Source organism: Wickerhamomyces anomalus (assembly GCF_001661255.1).
Source record: "Wickerhamomyces anomalus NRRL Y-366-8 unplaced genomic scaffold WICANscaffold_3, whole genome shotgun sequence".
Lineage (NCBI taxonomy): Eukaryota > Fungi > Ascomycota > Saccharomycetes > Phaffomycetales > Wickerhamomycetaceae > Hansenula > Hansenula anomala.
Window position 1 is genome coordinate 2,086,881 of NW_017567112.1, and position 18,103 is coordinate 2,104,983.

An 18,103-nucleotide genomic window follows, 5' to 3' on the forward strand; every position below is an offset into this window, starting at 1 on the left:
TCATTTTAATGCTTTTTGAACACCACTACTTGATCTAGTTGATGATGAAGTTTTTCTAATACCACCATGTCCAATAACACCAGTGGTACTTTGTGTTGCTAATTTTGATCTTACTCTTGCACCTGATGTAACTCTACCTCTTTGTTTTGGTAACATTTGCTGAATGGAATCTCTTGTTGATGGTGGTGATGTTGTAATTGTCTTTGTTGTGGTTATAGTTTTGGTGTAATGAATAGTTGAAGATGGGGTATCATCTTTATTATTATCTTCAATTTTTGGAGCTTTTGAATTATAAATTTCTGCTTCAACTTCTTCAGGTGTTTCATTTTCTTTAGATTCTTCTTCATCATCATCTGAGTTAATATTATAATGTCTTTGTCTTTGAGGTGAAGTTTTTCTTGGTTGACCTGGAGATTCAATAGGAACAGCTTTATGAACACTTTTATGTAAATTTGTTGTACCAATACTAATTTTTCTTCTAACTGGAGTTGATGGTGAATGTGAAGCTTTTTCAATTGATTTTCTTTTTTTAAATTCTTCATAACTTATTAAAGTTGAATATCCATTTAGTCTTTCTAATGGAACGTTATCAACAACCATTGTGAATTTCCATTCTCTAAATTGATTTTGATGTAAATATAACCAATGTTGTTGAGGACCAACAACCATACCAGGTCTAATCATTCTCATATAAGCAATACATTCATTTGCAGTGAAACCGTGAGTATAAATCAAATGAGCACCAATTAAACAACCGGTTCTTCCCAAACCAGCTTTACAATGAACTGCAATTTTACCACCGTTCTTAATGATACCTTCAGAAACACCAATAAAGTCCTTAACAATATCCATTGTTGGGCAAGTACCATCATCAAAGATCATATCAATATGTTGAATACCTTTTTTTTCAAATTCGTTCTTATTATATAAATGAGAGTTTAAACGGACAACCAATTGAACATCATTTTTTTGGAAATAATCTAAAACTTTTCTGAATGGTTGATTTAAAGTAGATGATTTTGGTGATTGTTGTGGAGATGCAAATGCAATAAAATTATGATAAATCACGTTAAAATCACCTTGATCAACTCTTTCATATTGTTCATATTCTTCTAAATTGAAATTTGTTAAGTCAAGTAAACCTCTTTCTTTAGCTCTCCAAACACCATAGACAATATCCTGGATTGTAATTTCAAAATCTGCATGACTATAGCCAGCATCTCTAAACCCCATAAATGGTGGGTCAACTTGACATAAAGGTTGTAAAACTTGATGTGGTGACCATGATTGAACCAAGATCATGTAACAAGCTAATAAACAAGCTGCATTACTTCTTTGTCTTGTTTCACTGGAAGAGTAAAACACAATAGCTTTCCCTTGATTTGAATCTTCATTCAAGATATTATGTAGGACAACAGCAAATCTATAAAGATGACCAATGTGTAAAGGCCCAAAATCCAGGTTGAATGAGTTATAAGGTAGAGAATCATCTATTGTGAAGTGAACCAATTCATCTGTATCTTCTGGAGTATAATCATAAACACCAAGATATATACGACCTTAAGAACTGTTAGTAATGAAAATGTATCACTAGAGAGTAATGTACTTACCTCTTAGGAATTCTATAGCATCAACTTTGACTCTCTTTGGCATGATTTCTAGTGATATTTGATGAAATTAATAGTGAAGCAAATTCTTTGTTTATGATGATCTGGGACAGCTGGAAAAAAAACAACACTTGACAAATGGAATATTGTATAGTGGGTATATGCAGCTGGTAGTAGTATCACTCTGCCTAAAGGACTAGAGAGGGTTTTTGTGGTTTTAGCGGTTGCCTGTTTAGTGGGTTTGGGCCTGAGGTTTACTGAATTTTGTGTATACACAAATTTCGGTTGTGATGGTGATGGGCTCTCGAATCCAAAAGTAAACAAAAAAGCGGTTTTGTTTACGTATTTCCCTTTTGGGATTTATCACAAGTCATGTGACCAGATGTGTAAATGGCACGTATTCAAATGGCAGAAAGCTGACCAATTGATTACATAACTTTCTGCTTAATAATTTTTTTTCTTTTCGCCACAATTTTTTTTTTTTTTTTGCCTGATTTCAAACTTTCGAGAAATCTCGAAACTTTTCTTCGCGAATTGGCGTTGACGATAAAATCTAGCTCGCGTAGGGATTACTAAAATGTAGATTCACCTTTGAAAGTATATAAACCCTCTGGATTCCACACCCAGAAATTCAAAATACAGTTGATTATCAAGATTCTCGTCAATCAAAGAACTCTGCGCTCATTCCACTCTACTACATCTACAATCTTTACAAGAATGGTTCATCAAAAAGTCACAATCATTGGTGGTGGTCCAGCTGCCTTAACTGCTGCTTTATATTTATCAAGAGCTGAAATCAAACCAACTTTATATGAAGGTTTATTAGCTAATGGTATTGCTGCTGGTGGTCAATTAACAACAACTACTGAAATCGAAAACTTCCCAGGTTTCCCAGATGGTTTAACCGGTTCTGAATTAGTTGAAAGAATGAAACTTCAAGCTGAAAAATTTGGTACTGAAGTTATTACTGAAACTATTTCAAAAGTTGATTTATCTTCAAAACCATTCAAATTTTGGACTGAATGGAATGAAGATGCTGAACCAATTACTACCGATTCTATTATCTTAGCCACTGGTGCTTCAGCTAAAAGATTAGATTTACCAGGTGAAGAACAATATTGGCAACAAGGTATTTCAGCATGTGCAGTTTGTGATGGTGCTGTTCCAATCTTCAGAAACAAACCTTTAGCTGTTGTTGGTGGTGGTGATTCTGCTTGTGAAGAAGCCTTATTTTTGACGAAATATGGTTCAAAAGTTTATCTAATTGTTAGAAAAGATCATTTAAGAGCATCCACAATTATGCAAAGAAGAGTTCAAAAAAATGATAAATTAGAGATTTTATACAACACGGTTTCTGTTGAAGCTAAAGGTGATGGTAAATTATTAAATGCCTTAGCTATTAAAGATGTCAACACTAATGAAGTTAGAGATTTACCAGTTAATGGTTTATTCTATGCTATTGGTCATACTCCAGCTACTAAAATTGTTCAAGGTCAAGTGGATACTGATGAAAATGGATACATCAAAACTATTCCAGGTTCAACTTTCACTTCAGTTGAAGGTTTCTTCGCTGCTGGTGATGTTCAAGATCATCGTTATAGACAAGCTATTACATCCGCAGGTACTGGTTGTATGGCTGCTTTAGATGCTGAAAAATATTTGTCTGAATTAGAATAACTATATAAACATGATTATTATAAATTATAGATGATTTGATGAGAATTTTATTATACACAAGCTTAATATTTGTCGTTTGAAATTTTGTAGCTACAATCAGGTTTAACTCTTTAATATTGTTTTTGAGAAAATCAATTACATACAAATCTTTTTTTAAAATACTCAATATTTTTGTTCTTCAATCATCACAACTCTTTAATTTTACAGTCCATTTACACTATGAATATTTCTTCTTTCACACCTCTTTAACGTTTGTTTTTCAATTGTAAAGCTTTAACTTGTTCATCAAGAGTTTTAACTTTTTGTTGAATTTCATCCAAATCAGCATTCAATCTATTTCTTTCATTAACAATATTTTGTTCCCATTGTCTAAATCTTTGCTCTTCAGCTTTAACTTGATCAGTGAAAAATTTCTTTAAAGCATTTTCTTCTTCTTTAAATTTAGGATTGTGTAATTTTCTTGAAGTTGCTATTCCAGCACCATTGTTATCAGAATTATCAGAACTTTCCATTCTTAAAGTTCTATAAGTTTCAAAATGTAATTCTTCAGTGGATAATATCAAATCTAATAAATTAGTTCTTAATAATAAAGATCTTAGTTTTCTAAAATCACTGTGAGTTTCATTTTCGACTTCTGCAATACCCCATGGGTATTTACGACCTCTAACTAATTCACCTTTACCATTATCATATTCATATTCAGAACCAATTATTGCAAAAGGCATACTTTCAATCAATTGTTTAGCATGTTCAGAACTTGCTTGATCATCTAAATCAATTGGTGGTGTGTAAATTCTAATTTCTTGAGCTTCAATAACAGATCTAATTCTATTTTTAAATTCTGAAGTTTCAGTTGGAGATAATGTATCACTTTTAGCAATGATTGGAATTAAATTAACTCTTGTTGATAATTTCTTCATTGTTTCAATATCTAAAGGTTTCAAGGAATGACCAGTTGGTCTTATGAAATATAAACAAGCGTGTACTCTTAGATCATGCTTTGCTAAACGTTGAGGTTGTTGTTCTTGTCTCATAAATGAATCATGTTGATCATCAATGAAATCGATAATTGGTTGCCATGAATTCTTATTGTTTATGTTATCACCAAAACCTGGAGTATCAATTATATTTACTCTTAATTTGAAATTCTTCTCCTCTAATTCAGCTCTTATAATTTCAATTTCTGTTGTTGAACGAATTCCACGTTTATGTCTTGATCTATTATCTAAAGGTTGTTTTAATAAAGTTTGGAACAAAGTGTTGATGAAAGTGGTTTTACCTAATCCTGATTCACCAGCAACCATTAAAGTGAAATGACCACCTTGTTTTGTTACGATTTTGTATCTGTTGTTGTTGTTAGTACTACTGGAAACACGAAAAATACCATAAGGCGTAAAAAAAAACACGTACCTTTGATTTGGTAAAGAGGATATCCCAATTGGTTCAACCATTGTGTGATCTGATCTTGGTAGTGTTCAGTTGATTATGAGAGCAGCGATTAAACCGGATTGATCAATTTAATTTGAAAGAATAAGGAATTCTTTTGATGATGTTGTTGTTGTTGTTGAAGATTGGTTTCGTATCAGAATTTTGTGAATTGATTTTGTCGAATTTGATTTTTTTTGATTTTTGACTTCGCGAATGCGTTCTGTGACATCCAGACACCAGCTGATTTCTTTGATTTGTTTCGACTTTTCGATGAAACCATAAATTAAATTTATCACTTAACACTTCAAAATGCTCACGAAATATATTAAGTTAATTACCATACTATGTTGTCAGTTAATGCTTACAGTAGCAAGCGATGCGTCGCCCGGCTTAATATTAGTTGCTTATAACGATATAGGGTTGATTAACAGAGATAATAGTACGAAGGTTGATAGTATTAACCTATTGAGATGTCTTTCCAATAGTAACATTACTGGGTCAGCGCAGGTCTATGTATGTGATTCTGGTCAATTAAATGTTGTGATTGATGAAGACGATCAAGATAAGAAAAGAGAAATTAAAAGAATAGCAGCCATGTGTTATCGCTTTTTGGGTCAGAACTTAAGTTTTGCAACGAGTTACAATGAGAATATGATTGAGGATGATGTTCACACCATATTGTTACAAGATGCTATTCTGTTAACGAATATTAACTTATTTTCAAATGTAATCCGCAATAGGCGTATTGGACAATTTATAATGGGACAAAATTCACTGTCTCATTAAAGGTAATGTCAACAGTTCGGAAGAGTATTATACAACGGAAAAATTCACCAGTGTGCCCAAACCATTTTTCAAAATTTCCGCGAATTTCATTTTATAAAACCTAATAAATGCAATTTGCACTAGTATTCCAGCTTGTTTCTGCTATAATAATTGATCATTCTGTAGAACAAAATGCTGGCTTTTATTTAAATATTTGTTCAAAAAATTTCATGGTGTTTTCATTGCGCTGGAGGGATTCGAAAATCTCAAAATAGTGATCTCAAAAAAAATTAGAGATTAAAACTTTTAAATTTATAAAATAGTATTTTAACATCACTTTTTTGTTAAAAATTTGAAAACAGTATGAAAATCAATGAAGAAGGTATTAAATTATTGTAGAATGTTTTCCTAACTTATATATATATAGAAATTTAGCTAATATTTTTGTTTTCGATAGGAAAATTGATGTTGAAATTTTCCATTTTCACAGTTTCTCTTGAAAAACCATAAAAAAACTACATATAGCACTTTTACTAGTTAAGAACCTAACTTAGAGATATAGTAGACTAACAATTTATATATGGGGAACAATGACTCCTACAAAACTTGTATATCTAGGCTAGTTTTGATTTTGATGTTGTTGATGTTTTCACAATTGGGTGAAAGTCCGGGTAAAATTGTCGTCGAATTTTGATTTTAAAAAATTTTCGCCGAAAAATAAACATTCCCCTTTTCTATTTCCAAAACAACAACAACAAAAACAACAAAAACAATTGAAAGTGTTCAAGTTAAGTATTTCAAAGTATATCAATGGATTAGTGGATGTTTACTAACGTTATGGAAGTAGTTTTGACCCTTTGTGTATTTGTCTTTTGGGGGAAATTGGGATTTCAGGATTTCTATAGAAATCAAGGGTAAACAAACAAAAACAACAAAAACAACAAAACGTTATCACGATGAGTATTCTAAATGGCATCAATGCATTGCTGGGACTTTACTAACGTTACTTCAATAGTTATGATCAGATTTCTTTTTGAATTTTGAAGGAAACTGATTTTGGGGTTTTTATAAAAATTAAGGGGCAAACAAAATTAAACAATGTTCTTAAACCAAGAACCTTGGGTAAACTTTAAGGAATTGATTAAGGAGTCTTGAAAATTCAGATCCAATTGATACTTGAGAACTGAGGGAGTCTTGTTTGCAATTTTAAAGTGAGTATTAATTGTTTGTTTTCTTAATTTTTATTCAATTAGCAATGCCCTTTCTTTAGAAAAAACATTCGCTACAAACTACTAATGTTCTGAGACGACGTCCTATATGGTGGTTATCTCTAGGTTTTTGCCTCTTTGAGGAACATCAAAATTTGTTGTTGTGAATAATCGTTAGCATTTGTTGACTTGGGACGTGTATTTTTATACATTTGATTGTTTCCCTATAGCTTTAACATTTGCTGAATTGTTTTAATTCCGGTTAATACAATGATTTTGATTGTTCCATTTTGTTCTTGTTAACAAAATAGGCCGTCATTTCCAATTTATGCTTCAGACCTCTGTGAGATTACATTTGAATGATATTAAACTCAAGGGAGGGTGGTTAGAAATAACTTACTTGACTCTGTCTGCAAGATTTTGGAAATGACAATTCACCAAATCGCACTTTTCTTGATTTTAAGTTATTTAGCTTAATTTAAAGTCTGAAACTTGTGTCTATCGGTTGATTGGTTGGACAGAAAGCTAACAAAGCCATTCTGTCCGTTTTATTTAAGCTCGGTGAAGCTAATCAAGTCGTCAACGTTAGCTTTGTGGATTTATGGTTCCATCTACCCCGTGGATTCCTTCCTTAGGTCACTGTTCCTACTGCGTTGGAATCTACTTGATGATCTGTGCTATACTGAGTTTCTTGTGAAGAAAACTCAGCGCATGTTTGGCATTTAAGCCATGAGATGTCATTTTATGACTGGTCATTCCTGCAATTTACTAGATTGATGAAACAACGCCAGTCATGGTATTTTGGCACTAGCATTAACATGGAGATGCATCTCTATGTTGTTCTTGGATCAGGTATTGCTATTTGTGAAAAGGTTCTGAAGGTTCAGGCTCAATTACAAACAGTGATAGTAGTTCTATGTTATAGACAGTAAACAAGAGCTAATAATATATATCTGTATTCTTCAAAGATAAAAGAGTTCCTAAATAAAAGAAACCCCAATTCTTTATCTATTCAAACATGAAAAACGATCAAAATCTATATGGGATTCTTCTTCATCCCATACTCTCAGGTAGCTTTTAATAGTATGGGACAGTATCTTTTCCCATGAAAAGTAGTTGACTTCAAGCTAAAATATATATGGGACCTCAATCTGTCCCACATACAAGCAGTTTAACGAGGCAGAAAAATGTATGGGAAAAGATCGTTCCCATACTATAAGCCATGGGACTAAGATTGATCCCATACTATAAGATATGGGATTGAAATCTATCCCATACCCTAAAAGTTGATTCGGATTTTGCAATTCAAAGTGGTATGGGACAAGGAACTATCCCATACATAAAGAACACATTACATTCATTTTAAACGTTTTGAAAAGCATCATTATGGTCAAGTAAAGGCTGCTTTATATACTAGTGTATTTGCTTATAGTTGAATCGCTTTAGTTTGTGTAAAAACTTGAAATTGATAGGGTTCAGCTGTGACGCGTATGCGTGTTTTTTTTCAAAATCTCGAGAATTTGGAAGGGCCTGTGCAGCAAAAACACGGCGAACTATAAACGATATAACTCAACAACCAGAAGAGTACACGGCGTAAGATTTACAGGAGAGATAGCCAAGCATCTGAAGATAAAAATTTTCACATAAAAAAAATTATAAAAGGGTTGGTGATGGCCCTTGGGTGGGTTTCATCCTTACAGGGACAGTGGGTCTGTAAAGATTTTTAATATTGATTGTTAAGGACACACTGGTGAATTTTTCCGTTCTGTACTGACCATCAACAGTTCGTGATTAGGTAAGAGATCATTCATTATGCTGTTTCCTCTAACACTCATTTATTACTTTATTACTATAACTCTATTATTATTATTCAAGTGCTATATTCATTCATTCCACTTATTTGATTGATGCTAGTTTGCTACATTCATTATTCTACTATAAGAAAGGGAATTGTCCTTATTGATTATTTATTCTATACTTTATATGAAATATCCTTTATTAACATTTGTGTTACAGATTAGTTTTCTATCTCATAATTATAATTATGATCAAATATCTATTTAAGTGTCATAACAGATTATAGCTAAATAATTAGTTATAACCAGACATAACTCAACTCATCATGACACCTACTGTTGGAGAACTTCCTATCATTCAACATCACTAGGGTGTTACAAAGATAAATTATATCCCACTGTATTATGAAATCTTAATTTGATTGATAGTTTGACGGCTTAGAGTCTTTTTGCATGGAACCCTATTATTTTAAGAAACCAATTACTAGAAATCTAGTGGTTATTAAACTGTGAATTTGGAATTTGAACTTGATGGAAGTAATTGTATAATATAGATAAGGTTAGAAATATAAGAACATACTCTGTAAAAAAAAAATATAAAAAAAAGAAGAAATATCACAATTCAAAGAATGAGTTTCGATATATATGCTTTATCTGTCATTTATTTTAGGGATCAGCACTCTCCAATACCACAGCAAGTCCTAAATGATATCATGAAAATGATTGCAAGACGGTTCCATGGTCTATCCGTTGATGTTTTGAAGCCACCTTTAAAACTGGGTGGTTTTGGTCTCATTGATCTTGAACAACAATTACTTGGTTATAGGGCAAAAAAGGTTTACAACATAATTTGTGTTTCACATTACTGTGCATACATTTCTTTCAGAGACAAGCTTCAGCATTTGGCCATCATCATCACCAACATTTTCCATCTCCATCCATCTCAACGTATTGTTCACGTCCCCATTGGTAACTATGGACATTCAGCTAGAGATCCTGATGGAAATTTGGTAGCAACTGAAGAATCATCTTATGACAACTGTGACAACTTACTGGCTCAAGATCATGGTTCTGACGGTACAAAAGTGGGTTTTCCCTTCTATCAATTACTAGACGGTTCCTTTTTAGAGTTTTATCACAATTTACCGCACTCTTCGTTGTTCAGAAAACAAGTTGAACAAGTCGCTGGCCCTGAAAATAGAATCAAAACAACCATGAATTGTTGCGAGCACTGCCAAAAATCAAACTTCATCATCAATGTTTCTCTGATGCTCAGATTGCTCAATTGGAGGCACGGTTTCAGGTGGTACATCCAGCTGACTCGGCTGGCTCTCTAGATTACTTCAAGGTAAAGGAAACAAGTGTTTACAGGAAGTTCATTAAGACTGGTCACCAGGCTTCCAACGACATTCATCTTCAAGTTTTAGATATCAAGGAAGAAAAATTAACTGTTGACTCTTTCAAACACTTTCACAAAAAGTTCTATGAAGAGAAGGGAAACGCTCGAACCACTACAGTTTTCTCCACGCCATCTTCAAACCATCAATTATTACAAACCAAAGTGTTATCAACTTTCAAATGGGAAACTTTTTGGCTACAATTGTACAAGCACCAAACTCAACGTCCAGGCTATTTAGAAGCATTACAGAGATTTAATCTAGGTCATTACAAGTACAAGTTTCCAATTTCACCTCATCATCAACAATTTCCGGACAAACCATAGAAACCTGCTGCTTATGTGGTGATGATTCTGAACCAGAAACTTTTCACCATTTTTTTCAAAATTGTCATATCAGCAAGCTCATCTATCAACAAGTTAACTAAGGAGGAACGCCACTTCATTTAGACAATTTGTTTGTGCCGCTTAAACGTGACTTACACTCTTTGCGCTCAATCAATGTTTACCTTGAAATACTTTTGGCGCTTCGTCAATCACGTCTTAATTCCTCACTCCCATCTTTTGATGCTTCAGAGATCGTTGAAAGAGTCCAACAGATGATCCAACAAAAAAACTCTTCCTTCAACTACTACACTTCCATGGCCTAATTACCTTTTGAAAGCATAAATGAATTTTTACACTAGCAATGATTGATGCGAATAACTTCAAAACTAGCTGTTGAGATACTCCCAAAACGCTGGGTTCTTCTCAGGTTATCCGGTCTCGAGTACTAGTCCAAACGAGACAGGTTGTTTCACAGCAATTATTTTGGGATTAGTCCAAACCCTGTGACTCTATATGATGGGGTAAAATTTTCCGTTGTATATATAATACTCTTCGCTCTATATAGCTTAGTAAGTAATTAGATAATACATGTATATTTTTGTAAAAAAAAAAGTCGAACAAGACTCAAACCACTGAATTTTGGTGTGATTAGAGCAAGATCAAGTGTTGTTAAAAGATGGCTGGATTGGACGCTGACACAGTATTGACACCGTTCATCAAGTCCCTTCTGCTGGACCCCCCAAACCTCAAGCCAGACGACCTTTCGCTCGTGATTAAACTTATTGTCCAAGGTGTGCCGTCAGATGTCCAAATCGCTAGTTTCCTAACTGCTTTGAGATTGAGGAACTTGGATCATAAGCCTGAATTCATCGCTGCTGCTGCATCAAGGGTCCTAGAATATTCAGATATCGTAAACCCATTGGACGTTGATCCTCAAGGATATGTTGATATCGTTGGTACTGGAGGTGATGGTCAAAATACATTTAATGTTTCTACAAGTTCAGCTATAGTGGCTGCTGGTATAGGGATTGATGTTTGTAAACATGGTGGGAAAGCATCTACATCATCCTCAGGTGCTGGTGATTTACTATCTTCGTTAGGAATAGATCTATCAAAAGTTACCTCTACAACAGCTTCAAGAATTTTACAAAAATCAAAATTTGTATTTTTATTTGCCCCAAATTTCCATAGTGCTATGAAAAAAGTAGCCAGAATAAGAACAGCTATTGGTGTTCCAACAATTTTCAATATATTAGGTCCTTTATTGAATCCAAGTCCGTTGAGAGCAAGAATTATTGGTGTCTATTCAGAATCATTAGGTCAAGTCTTTGCTGAAGCTGTATTGAAATTAGATAAAGAAAAATGTAGAAAGGCAAGATCAATGATTGTTTGGGGTCAAATCGGGCTAGATGAGATCAGTCCTATTGGGAAAACTAAAATCTGGATTGTTGATCCAGAAACTGAAATAATTGATGTTCAATATATTGAACCAAAAGATTTTGAATTAAATGAACACTCAATTCAATCCGTTGCATCAGGTACACCTGCTGAAAATGCTCAATTATTACTTAGAATTTTGAATAATGAGTTTGAAGAAGGTGATCCTGTGTTTGATTACATAGTGATGAACACTGCTGCATTGGCTGTTGTTAGTGGTGCTGCTAAAGATTGGAAAGAAGGCAAACAACTGGCAATTGAATCGATACAATCAGGTGCTGCGTTGGCCGCTCTAAACTCATTCAAAGCTGCCATTGACGAAGTCGAAAGTATTCAGCTTGACTAAGAGACTTCATTAGAATTACTGTGATATAAATAAAATTATTTAGTGTAGTCTATTATGGTGTGTCCCATATCAATTTATTTTGAACGACGTTGCCATAGTTACATTCGCGAATCTGTTTTTTTGGTGTTCAAAGAAAAAGTAAACAAAACAATAAATACAAAACGTTGAAAACAAAACAGAAGCTGAATCAAGTCCTAGAAACCCACCGTCTCCGTTCATTCTGATCCACAATTCTAGCTAGTGCTATCCATCTTTATACTCTCCTTTACCTTCAATATATTCCGTCATCGCTCATCAAGTTATCATCTTTTTTACACATCATTTTGTGGTATTATTGCAGCTAGAATAAGATGTTTAAAACCAAACCATTGATTGGTACACCAAATGACTCAAGGGTTGGTAACAAGTTTGAGTTTACACCTATAGGGTATAAGGTTAATGATGAAAATAGAGACCCAAGAACAAATACAATAAAGAGAACTTCGAAATTGAATCCAATGTCAACAATAAAAAGAAATAGAGACCCTTTCAATGGATCTCCATTAGCAAATTCAGTACGTGGCGGATCTTCCTTTATTGAGCCTGAATCATTTGATACAATCCATTATTCAGATAATGGCCGTCAACAAATTTCAAAACAACATAAAACTTCATCACCAGTGCCAAATGGTTTTGATAATCATGATTTATTGAACAATGGTTCTAACCCAGTTAGACAACAACAAGAAAATGTTTCCAAGTTACAAGATGAAAATTATAACCTAAAAGTGAAGATTGCTAGCCTTACAAGATTTCTAAATTCAATAACGAATAATGAACAACAGGAAATTTATCAACAGAATTCTGAATTACAAGAGAAATTAATAGAAATGAGAGGTCAGATAAGCTTGTTAAATCAAGAACTTTCAGATTCAAAAAAGTCAACAAACTCAGCTGCAAATGATGTTGAAGTTGAAAAATTCAAAGATGAAATCAGATCTCTAAACAAAATTATTCAAGAATTACGTGAAGCGACTGAAAACCAACATGAATTAGAAAGGGAAGTTAATAAGTTACATCAAGTTATTGAAGAATTGGAAACTGAGAATATTAAAGAAAAACAAAGCTCAATATCTCCAGCATATGTTGATAAACTTGAAGAACAGTTGGAAGAAGTTAAGGAAAGATTACACGACGTGGAATTTGAATTAAACCGTAAAAATGAAGAACTTGATGGGAAAGATGATAAATTAGAAGAAATGGAGGAGATCTTGAGAAAACATAAGTCATTAAGCGATAAACAACAAGATCAAATCGAAGATGAATTAGAAGATATGAAAGATGCTATCAGGGCAAAAGATAAAGAGATTGATTCACTAATGGATAAACTTGATGCAAAAGATTCGTTGTTAGCTCAGCTGAAAAATGATTATGATTCATTGAAGGAAAAATTACAAAACGATTATGCCAAGTTGAAAGATGGACAAGTTGAAAGCAATAAATTCCAACAAAAGTTGAAAGAGCTCGAGATTGAAAAAAATCAAAAGAATGATCAATTGAAACAATCACAATCAAAATATTCCGAAACATTACGTGAACTAAGTGATTTACGCCATGACTTGGCATCTGCTAATGATATGATGCGCAAACAAGAAAATGTTATTGATGAATTGAGGTCGACTAAAACTTCAAATGAAAAAATTTACAAATTTGCTGATGATTTGAAGGTCAAGGTTAAATCATTAGAGAAAGAATTGCACAGCTTATCACTTGAACGTGATGTTTTACAAAAACAACTAGCAAAATCAGATCAAGAAATAATTGGTTTGAAAAACAACAATGAACGTACTTATAAAGCATATAATGAATTGAAAAAGAAACAGCAACAAAATCAATCAACCCAAGCCACTACTTCAAATAATGAACAGTTTTGGAAATCGGAAATTGATCAATTGTCAAACCAAATTAATGATTTGAATGTTGAGAATAAAAAACTTTCTAGAGAATTACAAAATGAAAAAGTTTTGAAGAAGCTTGATGTTGATAGTTATGAAAAACATGAAGTGAAAAATTTAACAGCTAGATGCAATGATCTTCAATTGGAATTATCTGAGAAAGAAAATCTTTTTAATCATACTGTTAACAAATATAAGAATGAAATTGAAAACTATAAGTCAATGATTAGAGAAAAAGAGGATGAGTTACGTAAAGTTTCCAGTGAATTAAGAGCAATCAAATATTCAACTACTCAACAACTTGATGAGGAAAAACTAGAAGCATTGAAAGTTAAAAGTTCCAAAGAATACCAAATCAAAGCAATGAAAATTGAATTAGATAACCTCAAAGAGGAACATGATGCTGAAGTTAAATCTTACAAAAAATTGATTGAAAGACTCAAAAATGCCTCCTCGGGCAAAGATGTCGATGATGTTAACTCAAGACTTGTATCCAATACTGCCAATGAAACTGATCAATTGCTTCAAAAAATTAATGATAAAAATAATAAAATCAGAATTTTGAACAACAAATTAACTGAGGCAGTCTCCAATGTCAAGGTATTGGAAAAAGAAGTTTCAAGGTTGGAAGGTGTCAAATTATCATTATTACATGACAATAAGAAACTTGACGCCAAGATTGATTTGTTATCTGATGAGCTGGTATCACAGAGAAAAGAAACTGAAAGACTATTATCACAAGCTACTGACCCGTCAACTATCTATGAGTTGAAACGTGAGTTGAAGCTAAGAGAAAATCAGCTAGAAGCTTCAAATAAGGAATTTAATGAGATGAAACATGATTTGATCAATAAATATAGAGAGATTCATGATGAAAAATCATCATTGGAGAGAAGAGTTGAAAAAATAATAAAGAATTACCGTCAACTACAAAACAATCTCAACGGTAAGGTATTTGATAACAAGTCACCATCTTTATCATCAAAAGAACTGATAATGACCAAAGATCAAGCTGATTTCTATAGAATGAAATACAACAAAAGCACTTATGTCATCAATGATTTGAAGTTTATGAATTCATTCATGTTAAAATCCATTCAAGCAACAAATTCACATATTAAAAAAGATGTTAAAAAATTGCAAACTGCTGGGATTTATCCAGATTATGAATTAATTTGTAATAAAAAGCCATCATTATCAGTGTTGTTCAAATTTGTTGTTGCTGCTGTTAGAATCAAAAGGAAAACTGAGCATAGTGGGATAAGGAACAAAAAACTTGAAAATTTGAAATTCAAGCTGGAATTGCAGGATTATTGAAACAAAAACAATTTCAAAATAAAAGCATGATATGCTTCTGTAACATTTAATTAATTAATGGATAATGGTCAATGTTTTAGGGATGTTTATATAGTGTTTGTTTTAATTTAAAAGCGGGTTTAATTAACATTGCAGGTTGTAGTAGCTCATTATAAACCATCATTCTTTATCTGAAGCTCAAGGTTTTTGATTCTCTGCTTGAAATCCGAAACAATAATGCTTATTTGTTCCAGCATTGTAAAGTCATTGTCAAGGTTATCACACTTTTGTATTAAATCTTTCAAATTGTTTGCCGATGTTTCAACATCAAGAAGCTCCCTTTCAGCTTCGTCTTTCCTACTAATAACACTAGATTCCGTCTGTTGAGCCAATACTTCCATCTTTTCACTTATCTTGTAAAGCAGATAATCAAAACTCAAAGCAAGTTTCTTGACACCCAATGGATCATCCTCTTCTTCAACATATTCTGATTCTAATTGTGGATCTTCAGGTATGGATATCACATCTTCAGAGCTTGAATTCACGGTAGAACCACCACTCAATGCTTCATGAGTAGCTCTATGTATAGAATTTGTACCAGAACTTGACATTTGCTGGTTAATAATTTTGATAAAATGAGCTTTTAGAAGGGTTTTACTCTAACTCACCATGCAAAACTTTTGGAAAGTTTATATCAGTGTTGCCCTTACCGGTTACCCTCTATCAGTTTGCAAAACGAATTCGCGAATTGTTTTTTGGGTTGTTTAAAGGAGATTTCGTATTGACAAGTTTGATTCGGCAAAGTTTATCAACACTTTCAAGAATTCCAATTGAGTATCTAAAAGAAAGAGATTCTATAAAGAGTGATAGAAAAATGTCTTACCAGGAAAGACAGCATCAAAGCAGCTCATCTTCTTTGGTGAGAAAGATTTGTAAGTGGATAATAGAAATCTTGAAAGTTATTCAGATGACACATCAATCATTGATCATGTCAATTGAATCCTCGAGAATTTGATCATGAACTTGATTCTAACTTATGTTAAATAGATAGGGCTTGCAGATCTACGCTAGCGGAGCCTGATCTTGCGTTGAATTTAGCAGTCGCAGACTATGTGAACGATAAGCAAGGTGGAGCGTAAGTATTGAGGATATCTAAGATCTTAAGAGCAAAGTTACTAACACCATCCCAGTCCAAGAGAAGCTGCTGTTACGATTGTCAATTTGATCAATAGCAGAGATAGTCATACATCCATTTTTGCATTGAATCTTTTAGATGTCTTGGTGAAAAACTGTGGTTATCCTTTCCATTTGCAAATATCTCGTAAGGAGTTTCTTAATGAATTAGTCAAAAGATTCCCAGAAAGACCACCAGTTAGATACTCTCGTCCCCAAAGATTGATTTTGGGTCAAATTGAAGAATGGAACCAAACTCTATGTAAAACTTCTCGTTATAAAGAAGATTTAGGTTTCATTAGGGATATGCATAGGTTATTGTCTTACAAAGGTTATGTCTTTCCAGAAGTTAAAGCTGAAGATGCATCTGTTTTGAATCCTTCCGACAATTTGAAATCAGTTGCTGAAATACAAAAAGAAGAAGCTGTTGCACAAGCTGCTAAGCTACAAGAATTGGTTAGACGTGGTAGACCTAGTGATTTGAAGGAAGCAAATAAATTGATGAAAATCATGGCAGGTTTCAAAGATGATAATTTGGTTGATAGTAGAGCTCAAGTTGCTGAAGATCTAGATAGGTTGAAAAGAAAAGCTGATATTTTCAATGAGATGTTATCAGCTTCTGAAAAAACTGGTCATATTGATACATCTGATGAAACTTTGGTGGAATTATACAGCTCATTGAAAGTTGCACAACCAAAAATTCAAAAAATTATCGAAGAAGAACAGGATGATGAGGAAGCAGTTCAGGATTTGTTAAAAATAAACGATACAGTGAATTCATTAGTTGAAAAGTACAACTTGTTGAAAGCTGGTGATGTTCAAAATGCTTCAAAACTTCATGTTGCTAGTGCTGGATCAAATGTTAAAGAGTCATTAAACTTGATTGATTTTGATGATGAAGAAACATCACCAGCTCCTGAATCAAGTAAACAATCTGGGGGCGTTGATGATTTACTAGGTGAATTGGGTAGCTTATCATTTGGAAATAACACCACCTCATCAAGTACTAATAACTTTGGTTCTGGTGGTGATATAACATTAGATTTTTCTTCAAATCAACCATCCAGAGCAACTTCACCAAACTACGATATATTCAACCAATTATCTTCAAACACTTCTTCAACATCTGCTGCCCCAACAGCTAACCCAACTATTGCCTCATCTAATCAAAATGCATTTGCTTCATTGGATACCTCCTTAATTGGATCTTTTGCATCTCCACAACAAAATCAAAACCAACAACATTCCTCAACATCACCACGTTCAACAGTTAATGAATCGCAACATTTGAAATTCGAATTAGAGTTGAAGAAAGAATCTTCAAATACAGTGTTGGCAAAAGCTATTTTCTCAAATATTGGCACTTTTGCTATTTCGAATTTGCAATTTTTGATTGCAGTTCCAAAATCATTATCTTTACGTCTTGAACCTCAAAGTGGTAGCTTCTTAGGTTCTTATGCTAAAGATGCTGTTACCCAAGTCTTTAGAATTGATTCAAATAATCCAAGTGCACCTTTAAAAATCAAATGGAAATTGAATTATGTTGTCAATGGTTCAGATGTGGAAGAAACTAGTACTTATACATTCCCAAGTACTATTTGATTGATCATTCTACCTATCTTTTTTTTCAGTTTGAGCGCATGCTGCTTTTTAACATTTTGTAATTTATTTATAATTAATTTTTGGGTTAGTCATATTTGATAATCGTGTTTT

At 33.1% G+C, this 18,103-nt stretch overlaps 8 protein-coding genes across 8 annotated transcripts; 5 read left to right on the forward strand and 3 right to left on the reverse strand.

Annotated features, from left to right (window-relative positions):
- Nucleotides 1-393: 393 nt before the first annotated feature.
- CDC14 (phosphoprotein phosphatase CDC14) lies at nt 394-1,557 on the reverse strand (the record flags this gene model as incomplete). The annotated part of the gene is made up of 1 exon (XM_019180777.1): nt 394-1,557. A coding segment is annotated over one exon (1,164 nt), but the record flags the coding sequence as incomplete, so codon positions are not given.
- A 767-nt stretch (nt 1,558-2,324) lies between these two features.
- On the forward strand, nt 2,325-3,284 carry TRR1 (thioredoxin-disulfide reductase TRR1; the record flags this gene model as incomplete). Its single annotated transcript, XM_019184833.1, has 1 exon — nt 2,325-3,284. The coding sequence occupies one exon, from the start codon at nt 2,325-2,327 to the stop codon at nt 3,282-3,284; it is 960 nt and encodes a 319-aa protein (XP_019039668.1).
- A 245-nt stretch (nt 3,285-3,529) lies between these two features.
- CDC12 (septin CDC12) lies at nt 3,530-4,735 on the reverse strand (the record flags this gene model as incomplete). The annotated part of the gene is made up of 2 exons (XM_019184834.1): nt 3,530-4,628; nt 4,695-4,735. 2 exons carry the CDS (start codon nt 4,733-4,735, stop codon nt 3,530-3,532), a joined length of 1,140 nt encoding a protein of 379 aa, XP_019039669.1.
- Nucleotides 4,736-9,110: 4,375 nt separating this feature from the next.
- Nucleotides 9,111-10,204, forward strand: WICANDRAFT_63017 (uncharacterized protein; the record flags this gene model as incomplete). Its single annotated transcript, XM_019183477.1, has 2 exons — nt 9,111-9,566; nt 9,878-10,204. The coding sequence occupies 2 exons, from the start codon at nt 9,111-9,113 to the stop codon at nt 10,202-10,204; spliced, it is 783 nt and encodes a 260-aa protein (XP_019039670.1).
- Nucleotides 10,205-10,880: 676 nt separating this feature from the next.
- Nucleotides 10,881-11,987, forward strand: TRP4 (anthranilate phosphoribosyltransferase; the record flags this gene model as incomplete). The annotated part of the gene is made up of 1 exon (XM_019181715.1): nt 10,881-11,987. The coding sequence occupies one exon, from the start codon at nt 10,881-10,883 to the stop codon at nt 11,985-11,987; it is 1,107 nt and encodes a 368-aa protein (XP_019039671.1).
- A 350-nt stretch (nt 11,988-12,337) lies between these two features.
- On the forward strand, nt 12,338-15,238 carry SPC110 (Spc110p; the record flags this gene model as incomplete). The annotated part of the gene is made up of 1 exon (XM_019184835.1): nt 12,338-15,238. One exon carries the CDS (start codon nt 12,338-12,340, stop codon nt 15,236-15,238), a length of 2,901 nt encoding a protein of 966 aa, XP_019039672.1.
- A 161-nt stretch (nt 15,239-15,399) lies between these two features.
- CNL1 (Cnl1p) lies at nt 15,400-15,696 on the reverse strand (the record flags this gene model as incomplete). The annotated part of the gene is made up of 1 exon (XM_019180546.1): nt 15,400-15,696. A coding segment is annotated over one exon (297 nt), but the record flags the coding sequence as incomplete, so codon positions are not given.
- A 395-nt stretch (nt 15,697-16,091) lies between these two features.
- On the forward strand, nt 16,092-17,992 carry GGA1 (ubiquitin-binding protein; the record flags this gene model as incomplete). The annotated part of the gene is made up of 3 exons (XM_019185688.1): nt 16,092-16,149; nt 16,265-16,352; nt 16,408-17,992. 3 exons carry the CDS (start codon nt 16,092-16,094, stop codon nt 17,990-17,992), a joined length of 1,731 nt encoding a protein of 576 aa, XP_019039674.1.
- Between the last annotated feature and the right edge of the window lie 111 nt (nt 17,993-18,103).